At 33.3% G+C, this 19,497-nt stretch overlaps 1 protein-coding gene across 5 annotated transcripts in view; it reads right to left on the bottom strand.

The window, feature by feature from the left end:
- Window positions 1-19,497, bottom strand: part of MIPOL1 (mirror-image polydactyly 1) — a 317,013-nt gene that overhangs the window by 221,410 nt on the left and 76,106 nt on the right. For all 5 annotated transcript variants that reach the window (XR_004299527.1, XM_032404975.1, XM_032404973.1 and 2 more), the window contains exon 7: window positions 3,782-3,911. Coding sequence is in view for 4 of the 5 variants with exons in the window: in XM_032404975.1 (XP_032260866.1) it covers window positions 3,782-3,911 (130 nt within the window). In the remaining variant the exon portion in view is untranslated. The remainder of the gene's footprint in view (window positions 1-3,781; window positions 3,912-19,497) is intronic.

The raw sequence follows: 19,497 nt of genomic DNA, 5'->3' as shown, positions 1-19,497 counted from the left end.
GACCCAGGGGCATCCTGTGGTGCAGAAAGGTAAGAAAAGTGTTTAAAAATCAAAAGGATGGGGACATGTCAAAGGGATATGGAGGCCAACTGAAAGAGCTTCCAATGGCCAAGCTGGAACACTTCAAGCAACACAATAAATAACACAGTATTAGATATAACCCAAAGTATTAAATGAGTATCAATGAGTCTATACTAACATAAACAAACAAACAAATAAATAAATGAGGGAGAGGAGACAAATCTCCTGTACTGAAGAATTAGAAATAATTTATGTAGATATTTTCCATGAGGGAAGTAGAGCTCAATTAACCTCTCAGCCCATACCCCTTATCCCCACTTCTGAGTATGGGCTGCACTTAAGTAACCTGCTTCAAAGAATATGAAAGGGGAATGTTGGTAAGTAACTTTACAGTGAAGAAACATGGTAAGCACTACCCTGGCTAGGTGACCAAGATTAACATCACTGGTGTTAAGTCATGTTGATAGCATAATGTTGAAATAATATGATGAGAATGGCACTTCAGTCCTGGACTCATTGTCCCCCCAAAACCAATACCTCAGTCTAACCATGAGAAAAATTTAAAAAAACAAAAAACAAAAAACAAAAACCCAAACTGAATAACATTCTATCAAATGCCTGACGAATACTCCTGAAAACTGTCAATGTCATCAAAAACAAAGGAAGCCTGAGAAAATATGACTAGAGTAGGCAAAGGAGACATAGCAACTAAATTAATATGGGATTCTGGATGGGATCTTGGAACATAAAAAGGACATGAGAAAAATTAGTGAAATCTAAAGAAAGTGTGGAGTTTAGTTAATAATTATATACCAATGTTGCTTTCTCCCCCATGACATACGTACCATAATAACGTAAGCCATTAAGAAAAAGGAAAACTGGAAGGTGGTTATATGGAAATTCCCTGTACTATCTTTGCAAACTTCCTGTAAATCTAAAAGTATTCTAAAATAAGAAGTTTATTGGGGGGAGAAAGGAAGTCCAAGGAAATACAGTGGAGTGAAATCTGAACACAGAAATCTGCCACATGAGTGAAGATAAAAAATCAGTCAAACAGTAAAGGAAGTAGCACATTACATAGTAATTTTTAAAAGTAGGGTAGACATATGATGATTTGGGCCAGGTTCACCGAACTTTTCCTTTTACAAATAAAAACAGGTATGGAGAAAAGAGAGTGAGCTCACCAAATCCTGAGAATTTTTCACTAAGACCACACAGCTTGGAAATAACCTGAGAGACTAATGAATTGTATAGATAGCCCAGAGAAAAGTAAAATCATTCCTGAACAGAAGAAGCCTGTATTACAGAAGAATCTTTACAAAGGAAGGAAGAAGCACCAGAGCAGGCCATTTTCCACTATACCAATGGAACAAGTAAAAGCCCAAAAGTAATACTCCATGGAATCCGGATATACACAAGAACAGGTAGAGTGAGCCCATGGTCCACTGCAAGACACCAAACAATTGGAATTACTAATATAAAGAAAAGGCTTGAGATGATCACAGCGAATGCAGAGAAAAAGAGAGGGATTCAAATAATTATTAAACAGATAATACATAAAGACAAAAGTACCCTAATAATAACTAGAGTCTCTAAAACAGCCTAACAAATAGAATACAAAATTCACAAATCTAAAATTTCCATGAACTAAAACAAGAATCAAATAGTCCTTAGAGAGGCATGCTGTGGGTTCCAAATATGTTATTAAAGAAGAATCAAAACAAATACTATGATTAAGTTCTTCTAAGAACAAAGAATCCTTCAGGCAGAAAAAAACCAAAAACCAAAACAAATCACATATAAGTAAGGGAAAAAAACCTGTAACCGGACTTCTTTTTAGCCAAACTCAATGTCAAAAAATAGAGTAACATTTTTATAATGTTTATGAGTTATAACTCATATATATTTATAACATTATAAAATGAAATTCAGTTACCCAGGGATTTCCCAAAATAAAGAAATCAGGTATAAAAATGTCATGTATGAAAAAAGTTGCAGATAATGATTATTCAGTCCTTTTAAATATAAAATCAAAATTAAACAAGAGGGGGACATTTTGGCTATAGAATCTAATACAATTTTTACAAAGATTTTATAACTAGAATTAATAAAGAAAAAAAGGAGTTTAAAACTTACTTCATAGCTGAAAGTCAAATGATACTGTTTAACCGAAACACCGCAAATTTCAAAAAACTGAAAAGAATTGATGATTCCAAAACCTCAATGTTTTTCAGTCTCTTTTCTTAAATTTTGAAGGATCTTTGGGGAATTAATACATCTTACTGTATGAAGTAGACTTTGCATGAGGTTCAAAATTTTCTTTAGTTTCACTTCAATTGATTATTACTCCCAAATTCAAAAAACACACAGCACCAGCTATGAACCAGGTACTTTTCAATATTTATTAAATCATTTAGTCCTCATAACAACTTATACAAAGTAGGTACTATTTACCCATTTTGTAGGCAAAAAACTGAGTCCTAGAGACTCTGAGTAATTTGTCCATTCAAATACAGATGTCTGGATCTGGATTCTGTGCTGTTAACCTCTACATTATATTGCCTTTCAAATAAAACAGTATGTAGAGAATTATTTGATTTTTATCAAATTAGTTCTATGTATACATCCACTCAGCCACCAACCATCAACCATCCATTCTTGTAGGTAATAGTATTTAACTATATAAGCAAAGAAAATGTTTGGAATAATGTTTCTCTATTGATAAAGATAGTTATTTGGGAGTAGGCACTGGGGAATTCAGGTAAATTTTTTTTTTATTTCTATTATTCAATGAGTTTAACGCCTTATAATGAGTATCAGTCTTCAAAAAAAATGAAGCCATTAATCTAAACAAAAAACAAACCACATTACCTAATCACAACTTGAACACTGTCATGTTAATTATTTAATGACTTTTTGTCTCCCTAATGAACAATGTTTTAATTAGTACTTTACTGTAATCCCCCATGGAGCCTAGCACAATGTCGGGCAGAGCAAACACTCAATAAGTATATTGATGGATCATCATAAAATATTACATTACTACACTGTACCTACCTAACAAATAGTATATTTCTAGATGCTCTAGAGCCTTTACCTAAATCTGACTCAGACTAGCATCATTTACATTATCAGGGAACTTGAAGAAAAACAGAATCTTCAGCTCCACTCCATACTTTTTGAATGAGAATGAGCATTTTAAAAAGATTTCCCAAGTGATCACATTAAAATTGGAGAATTTCTAGAGCATTATTTATCTAAGTGTGGTCCATTATTTACCTATATCAGAATCACCTAGGTTGCTTGTTAAAAATGTAGATTCTCAGGCTCTACCCTATTTCAAGTGTCATTATATTTTATGCTACACCTAATAAAAGTAAAAAGTAGTGATGAATAGGAATGAGCATATTAAGCAGAGAGCAGTGAAAGAACCTACATGGTTTAAATAAATCAAGAAAGTGATACCTAAAGAGGGAAGAAAAGAGGCATCGCAAAGGAAGGTAGAGTAAGTATACCAACAGTAGGCTATGAAGAAGTAAAGAGAGTAATTGTACAGAGAGTGCTGTGTATTCCCCCTCACCCCCCCTTTTTTTGACTGTTATCCCTGACATGCAAACTACTACAGCATGACTGTGGGAATATGAAATTTACTGGTGAACCATATAACAATCAGTAACTTTTCTTAATATGTAACTATCACATAATGCATGGACTTTATAAATGCTCCAAAAGTCACATATAGTTTTAAACATATACATACACTTTTAGAGACATTTCCATATGCTCGGCTCGTGCAATTGCTTCATCTCTCTCCTCGTTGGCTAACCGCAGTCGAGACATAATAGCTTCATCACGTTCCTTCTGTGCAAAATACACTTCTTCAACCAGAGCTACCAAATATATAATCCATAATTAATTAGAGAAAATCTAAAAATGCATATTTTTAGCAAAAAGAAAAAGAAAAACAATTTTGTTATTTTACTAAATTAAATTAGTATCAATTAATCCTTGAAAAAACATTTTTAAAAGCTACTACAAAATTGAAATACATTTCATACCCATAAAAACACAAATTAAAAGGTCAAATAATAACAAATACTGTGAGCTTGTGAAATAAAGGAAACTCTCACATACACTGCAGATAGGTGTATATATTTCTACAGTCATTGAGTAATTTGGCAATATTTATTACAGTTAAAGATTTGCCTATAACCTGGCAAATCTCCTATTTGGTATGCAGCCTAGAGAAATTCTTGCACATGTGCACAAGGAAACATGTATAAAAAAATGCTTACTGCAGCATTATATAACAGCAAAAACTTAGAAATAACCTAAATGTCCAATAACAGGAGCAAGAATTAAAAAATTACTAAACATTCAAAATGGAATACAATACAACATTTAAAGTGAATTAGCTGGACACATTTCAAGAATAAAATTATGGCAAAAATTGCAAGGTCCAAGGCAAAACAACTCTACCTATCATTTATGGACAAACACAATTAGTAAAAATATCAAAACAAGCATGGCAATGATAATCATCAACTTCAGGACAGTAGTTATGTCAGTAGCATAGTGGAAGAAAAGGAAAGAAAATGGGATCAAGGAAAAAGCAAACGGGCAGAGCTGAGCTCTTTAGCACTGCGCATCTCCAGAGAGCATGGTTTATATAGATCGTAATACAAATGGTCTCATCTAGATTTGTGCAGCACTACATAGGGAGCTTTGATGTTATCTGAAATTGTCATTTCTCAAGCATAATTTCTACCTGAAATTTTATATAACTTTTTTTTGGTAGCCTCATGTTGTATTTTATTTTTTTTTGAAGTTTTTTTTATTACGTTATGTTAATCACCATACATTACATCATTAGTTTTTGATGTAGTGTTCCATGATTCATTGTTTGCGTATAACACCCAGTGCTCCATGCAGTATGTGCCCTCTTTAATATCCATCACCAGGCTAACCCATCCCCCCACCCCCCTCCCCTCTAGAACCCTCAGTTTGTTTCACAGAGTCCATAGTCTCTCATGGTTCGTCTCCCCCTCCGATTTCCCCCCCCTTCATTTTTCCCTTCCTACTATCTTCTTCTTTTTTTTAACATATAACGTATTATTTGTTTCAGAGGTACAGGTCTGTGATTCAACAGTCTTACACAATTCTTATATAACTTTTAAAATATCACTGCAATGTTAGACAAAAAGGGGCTCAAATACCTAGGTCACTGACCAAATTTTACTTACACTGTCAAACCACAAAATAAACTTAGGAAAGATGTTTGAAATGTTCTTTTAGTTCACAAAACATTGGGTTTTTGCTAACATTTGTCATAGATTAATGCATAGCTAATCAAGAGTTATTCTTGTATTATTTAAATTATAACTGGTTGAAAAGAAAAGAACTCCGAGAGTAAATCATCTATATCTTTTCCATAGTAGAATACAAAATGGAACATGCAATGGCAAAGCTAAAGTCAAAACCATTTTTGGGGCACCTGGGTGGCTCAGTCAGTTAAGCGGCTGTCTTCGGCTCAGGTCATGATCCTGGGGTCCTGGGATCGAGCCCCACGTCCGGCTCCCTGCTCAGCAGACAGCCTGCTTCTCCCTCTCCTTCTGCCTGCCACTCTGCCTACCTGTGCTCTCTCTCTATCTATCTGTTGAATAAATAAATAAAATCTTTAAAAAAAATAAAAAATAAAAAATAAAGTCAAAACCATTTTCAAGAAAGTGAGCCTAAGGGAAGAGAAATATATTCATTCATTTCTTCACTCATTCATTAATTTATTCTTTCATCAAATATTTATGAAATTCCTGCGGCAGTCACCCATCCAGTTTTTAGTAGTATGACTACCATGTTCTTAAAAGTCCTTACCTTCCTGGAGATGTATACATTCTATTATAGAGAGACAGACAGCAGAGAGAAAGCAGGGCCAAAATTAAACAGGCAGATAGTTAGACAGATAGAAGTAAAGGTTTTGAAAGAAAATAAGGGTGTGTGAGAGAAAAAAAGAATGATTTGGAACATGGGAAAAGAATAAACTAATTTAGGAAAGGTGGCCAGAAAAGGGCTTTTTAAATAAATGACATTTCAGCACATGTAAATAAAGGAAGAGAAGCCATATATATCTATATATTTGAAAGTAGACTAATAAGCAGAATAAAAAGTAATACAAAGGCCCTGAAAGTGTAAGAGGAACAGCAGTAAGGCCAATGTGTCTGAAGCACAGTGATAAAGGGTGAGAGATCTGGGCGATCACAATGGGCCTTGTGATCCATAGCAAGGATTTTAGGTATCATCTAACTATAATGGTAGCCTATAATGATAGCCAATGGGAGTGTCCTGGGCAAGGAAAAGACAGCATCACATTTATATGGTGGAAGTCTGAAAAGGAATTCTGGTTTCTGAGTGAGAAATAGTCTGGAGGTGGGCATGCATAGAAGCAGAGACTAGTTAGGAGACTAGAGGAGTAATCTAAGCAAGAATTCACTTCAATAACCCATATAAATGGCCCATTCCTTGAAAGTAAAGCTACGCAGAAGTAAATATACATATATATGCCATCCTAGAGTTTAGATATTACATTAAAAGACTTCTAGAATAGAAACAATTTGATCAAATCTGTGCTTTAGAAGGAAACACCCACAAGTTGGCATATAGACTGTATGTGGAAGATGCAGGGGTCAGCAGAAAGTTGCAGGTTGGATTGTGTGTGCCCCTTGACCCAATCGTAGATTACTGTAACAGTTCAGGTAAGAAATAATGAAATCCTGAACCAAAGTAAGGGCAATAAAATTAAAAAGAAAAAGAAAATGGATTCAATTCGTAACAAAAAGGGTAAAATAAGAGAACCCAAGAGCTAAGCATGTACTGAATAAATTTTAGAGAAGAGAAAAATAGGACGGGTGACCTTACTAAGCATCTCTCAATATATCAGCAGTATGATTTTCTTAAAACCTTAGGATAAACAGGTTACTCTTCTTGCTGCTGCTACATAGATTTCAAGGCAAAAAAAAAAAAAAAACGGTCTCAGCCTGGCATTCAAGGAAAACTAGAGTCCAGTTCTAGCTTACCTTCCCAGCATCACCTATCACCATGTTCCCTCCAGGACAATGTTACATAAAATACAGGTTGCAAAACACGGTTTTTAACAGTTACGTATCACTTTAATGTATATTACAAAAATGCAACGGGTATATTAGGCCTATAATGTCTCCTAGTGTCATTTAATTTAATGTCTAATTAAATTTTAAATTTCTCTAAGTTACCAAAACACATTGTTGAGCCAGATGCCCATACGAACGTAACTTTCTATTACTTCATTTATCTGAAGTTCAAAAACACAAAAGAATGACCTAGTTATTAAACTTAGGATAATGATTACCTTTTGGAAGGAGTACTGAAAGGGAGGATGAGGGACATTTCTGGGATAATTGGTGATATTTGGTTTCTTGATCTGGGTGCTGGTTACATAGTTTGTTCACACTTTCTGAGATTCGTAAAACTGCACAGTTATTGGTGTACTTTTATGTTTAGATGTTAAAACTAAATAAGAAACACTACATTAAAAAATACATTTATCTAGTTAAAAAGTTGAGCTGATTTAAAGAAAAATATTAAGAGTAGAAAAAAGTTAGTATGTATGATAAAATTTCTGAAGGTACATGTTAAGATTAAATTTTAAGCAACAGAGACTTGTCCTTCTGGTCAAGATGGAGTAACAGGATTTGGATTTGTCCTTCCACTTAAATCAATTTTTTAAAAGATTTTATTTATTTATTTGACAGAGAGAGAGAGAGAAAGTGTGCACATGCACTCGGGGGTAGGGGCAGAGAGAGAGAGAAAAGCAGACTCCATGCTGAGCAGGGAGCCCAATGCAGGGGCTTGATCCCAGAACTCTGGGATCATGACCTGAGCCGAACGAAGGCAGACGCTGCTTAACTGACTGAGCTACCCAGGTGCCCCAAAACAATTTTTAAAAATGGACAAAATATTTAGGATGACAGCTTTCAAGACTGTAAGGAAACAAACAACAGTGACCTGAGGAAACAAACAAATGAGTTGAGCCCTATGATTAGCCCAGCTTAATACACAGAATTTCCAGAATATGGCACAGGAAGGGAAGAATCAAGGAGGAACCCAGCTGATTCCACAATTTGGGAGGGCAGAGATATAATCTGGAGAAACCAAAGCAGCCGGAATTCACAAGAGAAACTATAAGAGAAAAAACAGCTGCAAAGAAAGAAAATTTTGAAGTTGTACAGAGGGTCTTCCTCAAAATGTCAGTTGAATACTGAGTGCACCTGTGAGTAAACTACTCTATACAGGGGAAAGAACCACCTGAAAGGATTAGAGGCAACAGTGCCCTGGGCTCCAGAAAACCAAAAATAATGCATGTTGTTCCCACCAGCCAGATCAGAAAACCTCAAGATTCATGAGGTACTGCATAGAGTACTCAGAAGAGTCTTACCTCAGCAGTGGGGATTAATTAACCCTAAACACTGCTCTGGTAACATCTAGCGTATCTTTAAAACATGACCCAAAAGGAGAGACCTGTTTCCAAAAAACATAAGTACATCTGATTAGAAAGCTCAAAAATATTTTATAAGAATACAAAATAGCTTCCAAAATGGTAAAATTCATCATGGCATCCAATTGCCAGGCATGCAAACAAGCACCAAAATTAGGACCCATAATGACAAAAAATTAATCAACTGAAACGGACTAATATTTTTGTCAACCAACTAATACATAACCCTGTTTTATGTGTGTTTCTGTTTAAAGACACTTGTTTTAACATATACTTTGATTTAATAACATTGAATCCATGGCCAAAGGCACTGTAACTCATGCCTGAACAAAACTTACCTAATACACATATTTTCTCCGTAACTCACAACATAGCCTTCTGGTACTCAGGGAACACTAGATTGTACTTCAGCACTACACTTGGGGGCTGTTTGAAACAGTGAAATCACTAATAAAAGGCACAAAAATGAAGTAAATCTAACACAAAATAAGCTACAACTAGAACACTTATTTACAGTATAAGAGTTGAAACAAGAAGGTGGTGTGGCCTTGAATGTGATTATATTTGTTTTTCTCTTCTTAGTTTGTTATTTTAGTAATTTTTATTAATTTTTTTAAAGATTTTATTTATTTTTTTGACAGAGAGAGACACAGCGAGAGAGGGAACACAAGCAGGGGGAGCAGGAGAGGGAGAAGCAGGCTCTCCGTGGAGCAGGGAGCCTGATGTGGGACTCGACCCCAGGACCCTGGGATCATGACCTGAGCTGAAGGCAGACGCTTAACGACTGAGCCACCCAGGTGCCCAATAATTTTTATTAATTTTTTAAAGGTAAAATAACCTTTCATTCCACAAGATGAATACAAAACCTAAAACTATAAATGTTCTGGGAGAAAACCTTCGTGAATTTAGGTAGGTGAAGCTTTCTTAACTATAGTACCGAAGTATATAACCCATTTTTAAAAATTGATAAATTGGACTTCAATTTAACTCAATTAAAAATCTCCACTCTTCAAAAGACACGGATAGAAAATTAAAAGAGAAGCCACAGATAGAAAAAGATAATCGCAAAGCATATATCTGATAAAAGACTTGCATCCTGAAAATAATTTTTAAAACTCTCAAACCTCAAAAATAAGAAAACAAAAAAACCCAATTAAAAATGGGCAAAAGCTGGGGCACCTGGGTGGCTCAGTCGTTAAGCGTCTGCCTTCGGCTCAGGTCATGGTCCCAGGGTCCTGGGATTGAGCCCCACATCAGGCTCCCTGCTCGGCGGGAAGCCTGCTTCTCCCTCTCCCACTCCCCCTGCTTGTGTTCCCTCTGTCTCTGAGTCTCTCTCTGTCAAATAAATAAATAAAATCTTTAAAAAAAAAATGGGCAAAAGCCTTAAGACACTTTATCAAAGCAGACATACTGATGATAAATAAGCACAAGGAAAGGTGCTCAACATCTTTAGTCATTAGAGAAATGCAAATTAAAACTACAAGATAACCACCACATACCTATCACAAAGGTTAGAATGAAAGCATGATTAAAGATGCTGGGAAGAAGGGAGAGCCACTGGAACCCTCATTCACTGCCTGTGGGAATGCAGGATAGTGCAATCACAGTTGGTCAGTTTCTTAAAAAGTTAAACATACACCTACCATAAGACTCAGCTATTTCACTCACAGGTATTGATCCAAGACAAATTAAAGCATATGTCCATACAAAGACTTACACACAGATATTCATAGCATCTTTGTTTATAATGGCCCCAAACTAGAAACAAAAATTTCAATCAACAAATGAATGGATAAACAAACTCCATGACAAACTGTGCTAAACAACTGGATATCCACTTGCATAAAATCAAATGCTTTTAATCAACAGTTAGATAAGGTTAAGGAATTCTTGTTATGAACACAGCTTTTGGAAGAACCAGTACTTTCCAGCACAATTTTCATAGGTGTTTTTTTTTTTTTTTTAAGGTAGTATCATTGGTGCTATTGGCTTTCTGTAGCTATACTATTCTGCCACCACCTATCAATTCATTGTGCCATTTTGAAAGAAACTTCTGCCCATAATGTAGTACACAATAATGAGTTTTAATTCCCCCTGATAATTGTATGCAATTTCCTTCCAGGAAGGATACTCATAACAGCTTAGAGAAAGCGACATAGTGTATTAGGAAGAATATGGGCTTTGATTCAGATCCGAAGTGTCAACATACTAAAGTTACTACTTTACTAAACCTGTTTTTCCATATTTTTAAATTATTTTAGTCTCAGTTCAGGTGCATAAAATGTATATGATACCACCATTTACGGTTGTTAGGGAAAAATTAAGTGAGATAATATATGAAAGCTCTTGGCCAAATAAGTAGATTCTCAACAAACATTGGTTCCACGCCACCACTACCATCTCCACTCTCAATCCACAGATGCCCAATGTGGCTTCATTTCTAGACATATTAAAAAGATGATTTTGATTAATTTGGACCATTTATATACATGTATGTATACCTATTATACACACACACATATACATATATACATATGTGTATATATTTTGTTGGCATTCAAAAATCATACATGGGAACTGAAAGAAAAATTATTTAGAACCCATTCTATATTGTATACTGTACACTATAATGACATAATAATTTGTACCAAATATCACAATATTCTAAGATATTTTAAAAATTTTATATTATAAAACACTTCTACTTCACTTCTACTCCTATGTTTGTTGCAGCATTATTTACAAAAGCCAAGATGTGGAAGCAGCCCAAGTGTCCACTGATAGATGAATGGGTAAGGAAGATGTGGTATATATACACAATGGACTGTTTTTCAGTCATAAAAAAGAATGAAATCTTGCCATTTGCGACAACATGGATGGACCTAGAGGGCACTATTATGCTGAGTGAAACACATCAGACAGAGAAAAACAAATACCATATGATTTCACTTGTACATAGAATCTAAAGACAAAACAAAATTAGAAAAAAATAAAAAAACAGAAATGGTCCCATTAATATAGAGAATAAACCAGTGGGTGCCAAAGGGGGAGGTCATGGGGAAATGGGCAAAATGTGTGAAGGGGAGTGGGAGATACAGACTTCCAATTATGGAATGGAAAAGTCATAAGTATGAAAGGTACGGCATAGAGAACGTAGTCAATGGTATTTAATAGTGTTGTATGGTGACGGATGGTAGCTCTACTTGTGGTGAGCAAAGCATAACATGTAGAGTTGTTGAATCACTATGCTGTCTTGAAACTAATGTAACAGGTATCAACTACATAGCAATGAAAAAAAATTTAAACACTTCTAAAAAAAACAAAAAACCAACCCACTTCTAATTTGTAGGTCAGATAGGATGGACAAAATGATGCTGCACAGTGATCTAAGTACAGATAAACATGTGTGTCATGTCCTGAAATATTCTGACATATCAAAAGATTAAAATACTAATTACTAAACTTAAATGCCAACAGGCTTCCTATCACTTCTGTAAAGTGTGATGAGATGTTTATAAAGTGACTTTTAATGTAAGCTGTGTTCTACTTTATATACAATAACACTTTAATGAAAGAGGTAAGACTAGCAATGTTAAGGGCTTTAAGAATAAGTATGGATATCTCTATACTTAAACACTTTACACCAAGGGCTTATTTAGTCCTGTGTTAATCAAGAGAAAACATTTTTTTCCCCTCTATAATGCTATCAACTCTAAAGAGGTAAATAATGTGTATATTTAAAGGAGATTGCCTTCTGAGTATTCTAAGGTTAGGTTTTAAAGTAACATAAAACACACACACATAAAATCTGATTACACATTTTATAAATGCTAAGAAGTATTTCCAAAATTAATTTTTAAACATCTATAAGTTACATGTGAAATTTGATTATGAAAAACCTGATTCTTTCTAGAATTCAGTACTTTCAAAGGATCAATATGCAACCCTCAAACATTTTTAGTAAAGAAAACTTAATTGTAAACACTGAGCTTTTCCAAGGTAGATGACTATTACAAAGTTCAGTAGAAAATCAATATAGCATTTTAGTTGGAATTTGCTCATTAAACACCCACAGCTCTAATGCAAATTATGATGGAATGAATAAAGCAAATACGCATGCTTCTTTCTTTTTATTAAATGTAAAATCTACTGTTAATTGCATCTCGTATGTCATACAAACTTTTCTCCTTAACTATTAAATAGAAGCTTTAACAAAAGTCATTAGAGATTCTCTTTCTTTGACTTGAATAAATTTCAATATTTGTTCAGTAAAGGTTCACAGCAGTTAAATTACATTAACAAATATTATTAGCTACTATGTAAGCCAACCAAGTAAAATACTTATATTGTAGGTAAAACAAATCATTGGGTGTTTACAATAATATTTGGATATCTCCATTTTTAAACATGGTTATCAAATATCCTATAATTCCTAGGCAAATTCGAGGAAGATTCTGAGAGGATCACCCCCCCCAACACCAAATACTCAAATTTGTTTAGTAAGCTAATTGTTTTCTAATATGGGCAAAAGTAAATATGAAGAAGCTGAACCATACTAAGTATGAGTTTATTGAGTCAAGACAGAGTACATATTTTCTTAGTAGAACCCAAGTCTATTGACAATCCCATATTCTACACTTCTCATACTACTTTTAAAATACAATAGAAGTGAGGCAGTGTATTGGAAAACATTCTAGTTTAAACACTGGATCATGATTCTCTAAATAACATAATTTGGAGGATAGACATTTACCAAGAAAAAGAATCCATTTATTAACATCCTCAAGGTAGTTATAGAAATAGAAAAGGCTGAACTAAAGCGAAGGAAAAAGATATCATCAAGATTTGAAACATATAAAATAATCACTGATTACAATTCATGTTCCAAAATTCTAAGTAACAAATATAGATAACAGTTTTATGAAAGACAGGTCTTTTATTATATTTGAAAGAATTTCAGATTGTCTGGGTATCTACTGCTTTACCTGTTAAATGGATTCCTTGCAAATATGCTAGTGTTTTATGAAACCACCATATATTCCAGAACCATAAACATTACACTACATCTTTTAATTTCCTTAGAAATTATAATTTCTCTCTTTGAATAAATCAGTTATTGGAAATTTAAACATAGATGGTAAATGTCCTACACCAACAGAAAATTAACCAACCTACTCCAAGTAGTTTGATGCCTCTATTTTTTCTTTTACAGACCAGACTATTAAGTTTTTCTAAAGCTGTATTTGAATGTTCAACATTTTATGTGATTATTTTGTAAATAACCTTTTCTGATTAAAATAATACAGGCTCATTGTAAAAATATAGAGACAGAAATATTTTACATAATCTTGTAACTTTCTGTGTATACTTAAACACAATATATTCCTATATTCTTCAGTATTTTTCAAAAATATGAAATACTACATGGGATTTTATCATTTGGACATGCCATATTTGAAGGAACTAAGATACTCCTAGTATTAGATTTTACACTGTTCTCATTTATTCACTATATAAATAATACTGTAATGAACATCTTTGTATGCAAATCTCTATGTATATACATAGCTAATTACTGAGGCAAATTCCTAGAAGTATGGTTACTGCATTAAGTATCAGCTTCTTAAGCTCTTAATACACACTTTCAAATTTTCCTCTGTAAAGTTGCTGGTACATATATACTTATCAACAGTATAGAAACTGTTAAAAATTAATTAGAAAAATATACAAATAATAAGTTTTAGTAGCAAAACTATAAAATAAGAACTTTTTTTTGCAAAACCCTGAATTATTATATACATGTACTTAGTACAGAAAACTCAGAGTATGTAAGAATATTTTCTAAGAATATCCTATTTACATTCAAACATTTAATATATCTGATATTAGAGCTAAAAATGTTATTGTGAGAGATAAGCTTATCCCAGAAGTATTAAAACCAGTATCAATTATTTTATGCACTTTTGAAATACAATTTTTAGAGGTACTCAACTTACTTTCTGCATAAAATATCTACTTTAAATTTTAATTAAATACCAATATGAAAATTCTATAAAATATAACTGCTATCTAAAATTTTTCCAAGATCATTTCTTCTTCAGAATTAACTAAACATATGGAAAAAGTCTTAAGAATCATTTTCTGAAAATTTTTCTGTTATTCTAATTAGATGATATGCTCTCAACTGCTTGACACCAGGGTAAATTTCATAGTATACCAGACCTAATTAAATATTTCAATTGTTGGTTATTTTTATGCATAATGCTTTCTTTGTTTACTCAATGTTTATTTTGTTTTTTCCCAAAAAATTACAAACTTTCCTAGGGAAAGAGCTTACAAAATTGGCCATACTCTACCCTCAAGCATTATTTCACGTGGCACTCATCATAATTAATCCTGATTTACACCCACAGGATTCTGCAGCCAAAGATGATAATATAATCAATATTCCACCCCATCAGTATTTCTAACTGCTATATTTCACAGAATTGGGCTTTTTGTTTTTATCTGAAACAACTGGTCATATTCTTGAAATCCTTTTTCCTTCCAAATTAAAAGATGATATGGATATGAAAAAATCCATATAGGGATACCTGGGTGGCTCAGATGGGTAAGCATCTGTCTTCAGCTCAGGTCCTGGGATCAAGCCCCATGTTGGGCTCCCAGCTTAGCGGGGAGTCTCCTCCATTTCCCTCTGCCTCTCCCCCTGCTTGTGCTCTCTCTGTCTCTGTCTCTGTCTCTCTCAAATGAATAAATAAAATCTTAAAAAAAAAAAAGAAAAAATCTATCTATCTATCTATCATCTATCTATCTATCTATCTATATGTATTTCTCCATTATAATACTGTGAATACATTTCAGTGTTAGATTACAGGCTATCATATTTTAGTAATGCCCATTATACACACAGAAAAATAGTATTCTAACGTATTATTTTTTAAAGGTAAGTATTACATTATCTTCCTCTGATATATAAAACTCACTCTTGTTCTTTTTTTTTTTTTTTAAGATTTTTTATTTATTTATTTGACAGAGAGAGACACAGCGAGAGAGGGAACACAAGTAGGGGGAGTGGGAGAGGGAGAAGCAGGCTTCCTGCCAAGCAGGGAGCCCGATGCGGGGCTCGATCCCAGGACTGGGGATCATGACCTGAGCCGAAGGCAGACGCTTAACGACTGAGCCACCCAGGCGTCCCTCACTCTTGTTCTTAATCATTAGATGGTCAATATCATCTGAGATATGGTATACGGTAATAAATACTTTTTTTTAAAAGAGAACAATGTAAATGTTTTCTATGACACAACTTTTATTTTTCAATGTTAATTGGTTGTAGTGTCTTAATGTATTTGCTATAATGGTTATATATCTATACTTTTAACATTTATATGTTAACCTAGAAAAACTTAAGTTGCAAGTTTCACGGATTCTATGTTCTGATGCTTTGCGCAATTACAATTAAACTCCTCTCCTTCCTACCAAAAACAAATGAACATTCTCTGTAATAAGAAGAGCTTGACAATATTTTTTTTAATTTATAAAATGTCAGTCTAAATTTGGGTGCAGAGAAAAGAATCTATGTTTAAAGAGCTAAGCTGTAAAAAGCAGATTAAATGCTTGCAGAATCAGTACAGCAAGATAAGCAAATTATGTAGCCACTGAATTATATGTAAAATGTAACTAAGATAGATGGATGGATGGAGAGAGTGAGAGAGAGAGAGAGAGAGAGAGAGAGATTTATAAACACAAGACTTAGGAACTAAGGAGTTCTTTTGGCTAAAACCCAATATTGGCCTTATTTCAGTTTAATTGGAAGAGGATCTCAAATTCATCTTCTCCATGAGATATCAGGAACCTGGATTTCTCTTTGTACCAAAGGTTAATAAGAAATGTGTCTGCAAAAGTCAAACAGCATTAAATACCAAAAACTGATTATTATTCTACAGGAGTTGTTCTGTCATTCATAATCTCTCCATGCTCCAACCTTCCACAGCTAATCTTTAATGGATGACATGCAAGAAAGAAAAATAACTAACATATAAAGCAGAGATTCTAAAGTGAACGTTTAAGAAATAGAAAAAATAAGGCTTTTAAAGAAATATATTTTAAATATAACAAAATAACATAAAAAACTAAATATTCTTATGCATAAAATTTAAACATAATGCCCACTGAGCCTATTTAGGAAAACTGAAAAGGTTTAATTGAACAAGTTATTTTTAAACTTATAACTACATTACTGACCTAAGAGTAAATTAATGGTTACAACAGGCCATACAATACTGTCACTGTCAAACCCAAAACAAATTTTGAAGTGTTTGTGGTTTAAACATTTTATTTAGATGAAAAGAAGTAGTAAAAAGTAGAGAGTCAATGTTTCTGCTGTGCTTCTCTAAAATATCCCCTAGTATTTAAAGGTCATATATGTCAATGATTTTCAAATAATCTTATCTACATGTACAATTTAGTGAGTTAAAACACAGTAAAAAGTCCTAAATAGCTCCAATGAGATTTTCCAGTGTTAACACATAGGGAATGACCTGGTCATTTCAGCTTTTGCTAAGTAAGTAAGACCTACTTACTATATATTTTTCCTTTATTTTCTTTTTTGTAAAGATTAAAAAAAATAATTTTCATATTTTCAAACTTTTTAAGTAAGGTTAAATCTTAAAATCAAGGGAAATTGAAAACTGTGGAGATAAATGAAATAAAAATACTTGATAAATTATTTTTAAAAAAGAAATACGTATCAATCCTTTGAGAAACAAAACCATATATAAATAGTTATGGGATAGTTACTTAGTATTAGGTACACTTTGAGTGTATCTCAAGGAGTCTTGAGAAAGCAAGATGATGACACCACCATCTTGAGTGCCTTCTATGGGTTAAGCACTTCATAAACATCATCTCACTTAAATGTCACAGCAACCTATAAAATAAGTTTTAACCAAAGCTTAGTCAGGCTGTCACTTACACATGATAAGTGGTAAAAAGATTAGAACAAAGGTCTGAATCCAAAGTCTGAACATTTAATCACTACCTATTTCAATAGTATATTATGAGTGAAAAGTGATTGCAGTCAAAAAGAAATGTCTGAAATCCCAAATCTGTCTTATTTGCTGGCGTATACCCAGTGGCTAACACAATGCCTGGTACATAATGACCCTTCAATAAATATTTCTTGTTTGATTTTTAAAGAAATTAGCTTAGTTCCTATAAAGTGCCTAATAAAAATAGTAATGATGGTGATGTCAAAAAAGGGGAGGGTAAAAGGGTCATTATTACTATTAGCTACAACTTACTGACTACCAGTTATATATTAGGTGCTTTTATATATTATCTATAATCCTTAAAATTATCTGGTAAATTAGTTAATATTCACATCTTACATGGGAGAAAGCAAACCTGAAGAAGCTAATAAGTAACTTGCCCAAAGGCACACAGCTGGTATTAAGTATCAAAGCTGTGATTTGAACCTCGGTCAATCTGATTCCAAGGCTTCTGGTTTTCCCATTATTTCAATGTGACTCACAGAGAACTTACGTGGTTTTGACTACACCAGATTATTTTTGTTTTTTTTAAGATTTCATTTATTTGTCAAAGAGAGAGAGAGAGAGCACAAGCAGGGGGAGCGGCAGGCAGAGGGAGAAGCAGGCTCCCCGCCGAGCAGGGAGCCTGATGCAGGACTCGATCCCAGGACCCTGGGATCATGACCTGAGCCAAAGGCAGACGCTTAACCGACTAAGCCACCCAGGCCTCCCGACTACACCAGATTCTTATTCTTATATTCAATCAGGTGGGAAGAAATATATACATAAGTTACATAATACACATAAAGACAAAAACAAATGAGAAAATCTGAAAGACAACAAAAATGGCATAGGTAAAATGACAAGATTAGATCGTAGCCATCATATAAATTTCCTAAAACTTTGGTTTAGGTGGTCTTTATATATCAAACCTATCACAGGAGTCATCCTAAGATTAGAAAGCAAGCAACTTTTTAAAAAAATCACATCTTTAGTGATTAGCAATACTAATCTCTAATCATAGTAGTACTAATACTAAATCTAATCCATACTCATTGCAGAAAACTTGAAAGGGCAGAAAACTTAATTGAAACATTAATACATCTATTAATAACTACCCAAATTTGCCTTTTGTTTCATATAATGTACATGTATAAATATATTTAACAATATTATACTTAAATACAGTTTTCCCCTACTTTTCACTTAATGTTGTTGTGAAGATCTTCTCATATCACCAAATATTATTCAGAAATGGTTTTTAGTTATTGCATGATGTCGGACAGCATAAACGTATCTTAATTTATTTAACCATTCTGTTAGTGTTTAATTGATTTTAATTTTCTGGCTATCCTAACAAATACTGATATGAATATTCTTACATATAAATCTTTGTATCATATATTGCAAGGAAATGGCTCCTATTTCCTTTGAGTACCTCATATTTTAATTAACATTTTATTTGAAAAATCTATAAACATACATTTTTGTATCTTATTTGCAATTTCCAATGGTTAGAGATTTTTTGCATGTATTTCTTCTAATGGTGGGATATCTTGATTTTTTTTAACATTTATATTCCGCTTAAGTACATCATAATACATAAATGTGTGTACATATTTATAATATACTTAACCAAGTACACTTTTTATTTTGAATATGAAAATAAGCAATGAAAGAAACAAACATCAGTATTTATGTGGATTTTTTTTTGTTCTCATTATATGGATTATTATCCTTCCATATGATACTAAAGAAAATATTTTTCACATGTAATCATATTCCTATAATGTTCCTCTTTCTATTAAGGTACTGACATAGTTGTTTTTGTTACTATGTTTTGCTTTTTGACTACATTTACTACCAGTTGGGTAGAAAATAAGCTATTTAAGGCTGTATGTATGAGAAAATATGAAAAAATGA

The sequence above is a fragment of the Phoca vitulina genome, unplaced genomic scaffold (genome assembly GCF_004348235.1).
Source record: "Phoca vitulina isolate PV1807 unplaced genomic scaffold, GSC_HSeal_1.0 scaffold7, whole genome shotgun sequence".
Taxonomy (NCBI): Eukaryota; Metazoa; Chordata; class Mammalia; order Carnivora; family Phocidae; genus Phoca; species Phoca vitulina.
Note: the sequence above shows the minus strand (reverse complement) of the source record. Positions and strands in the feature narration are given on the sequence as shown.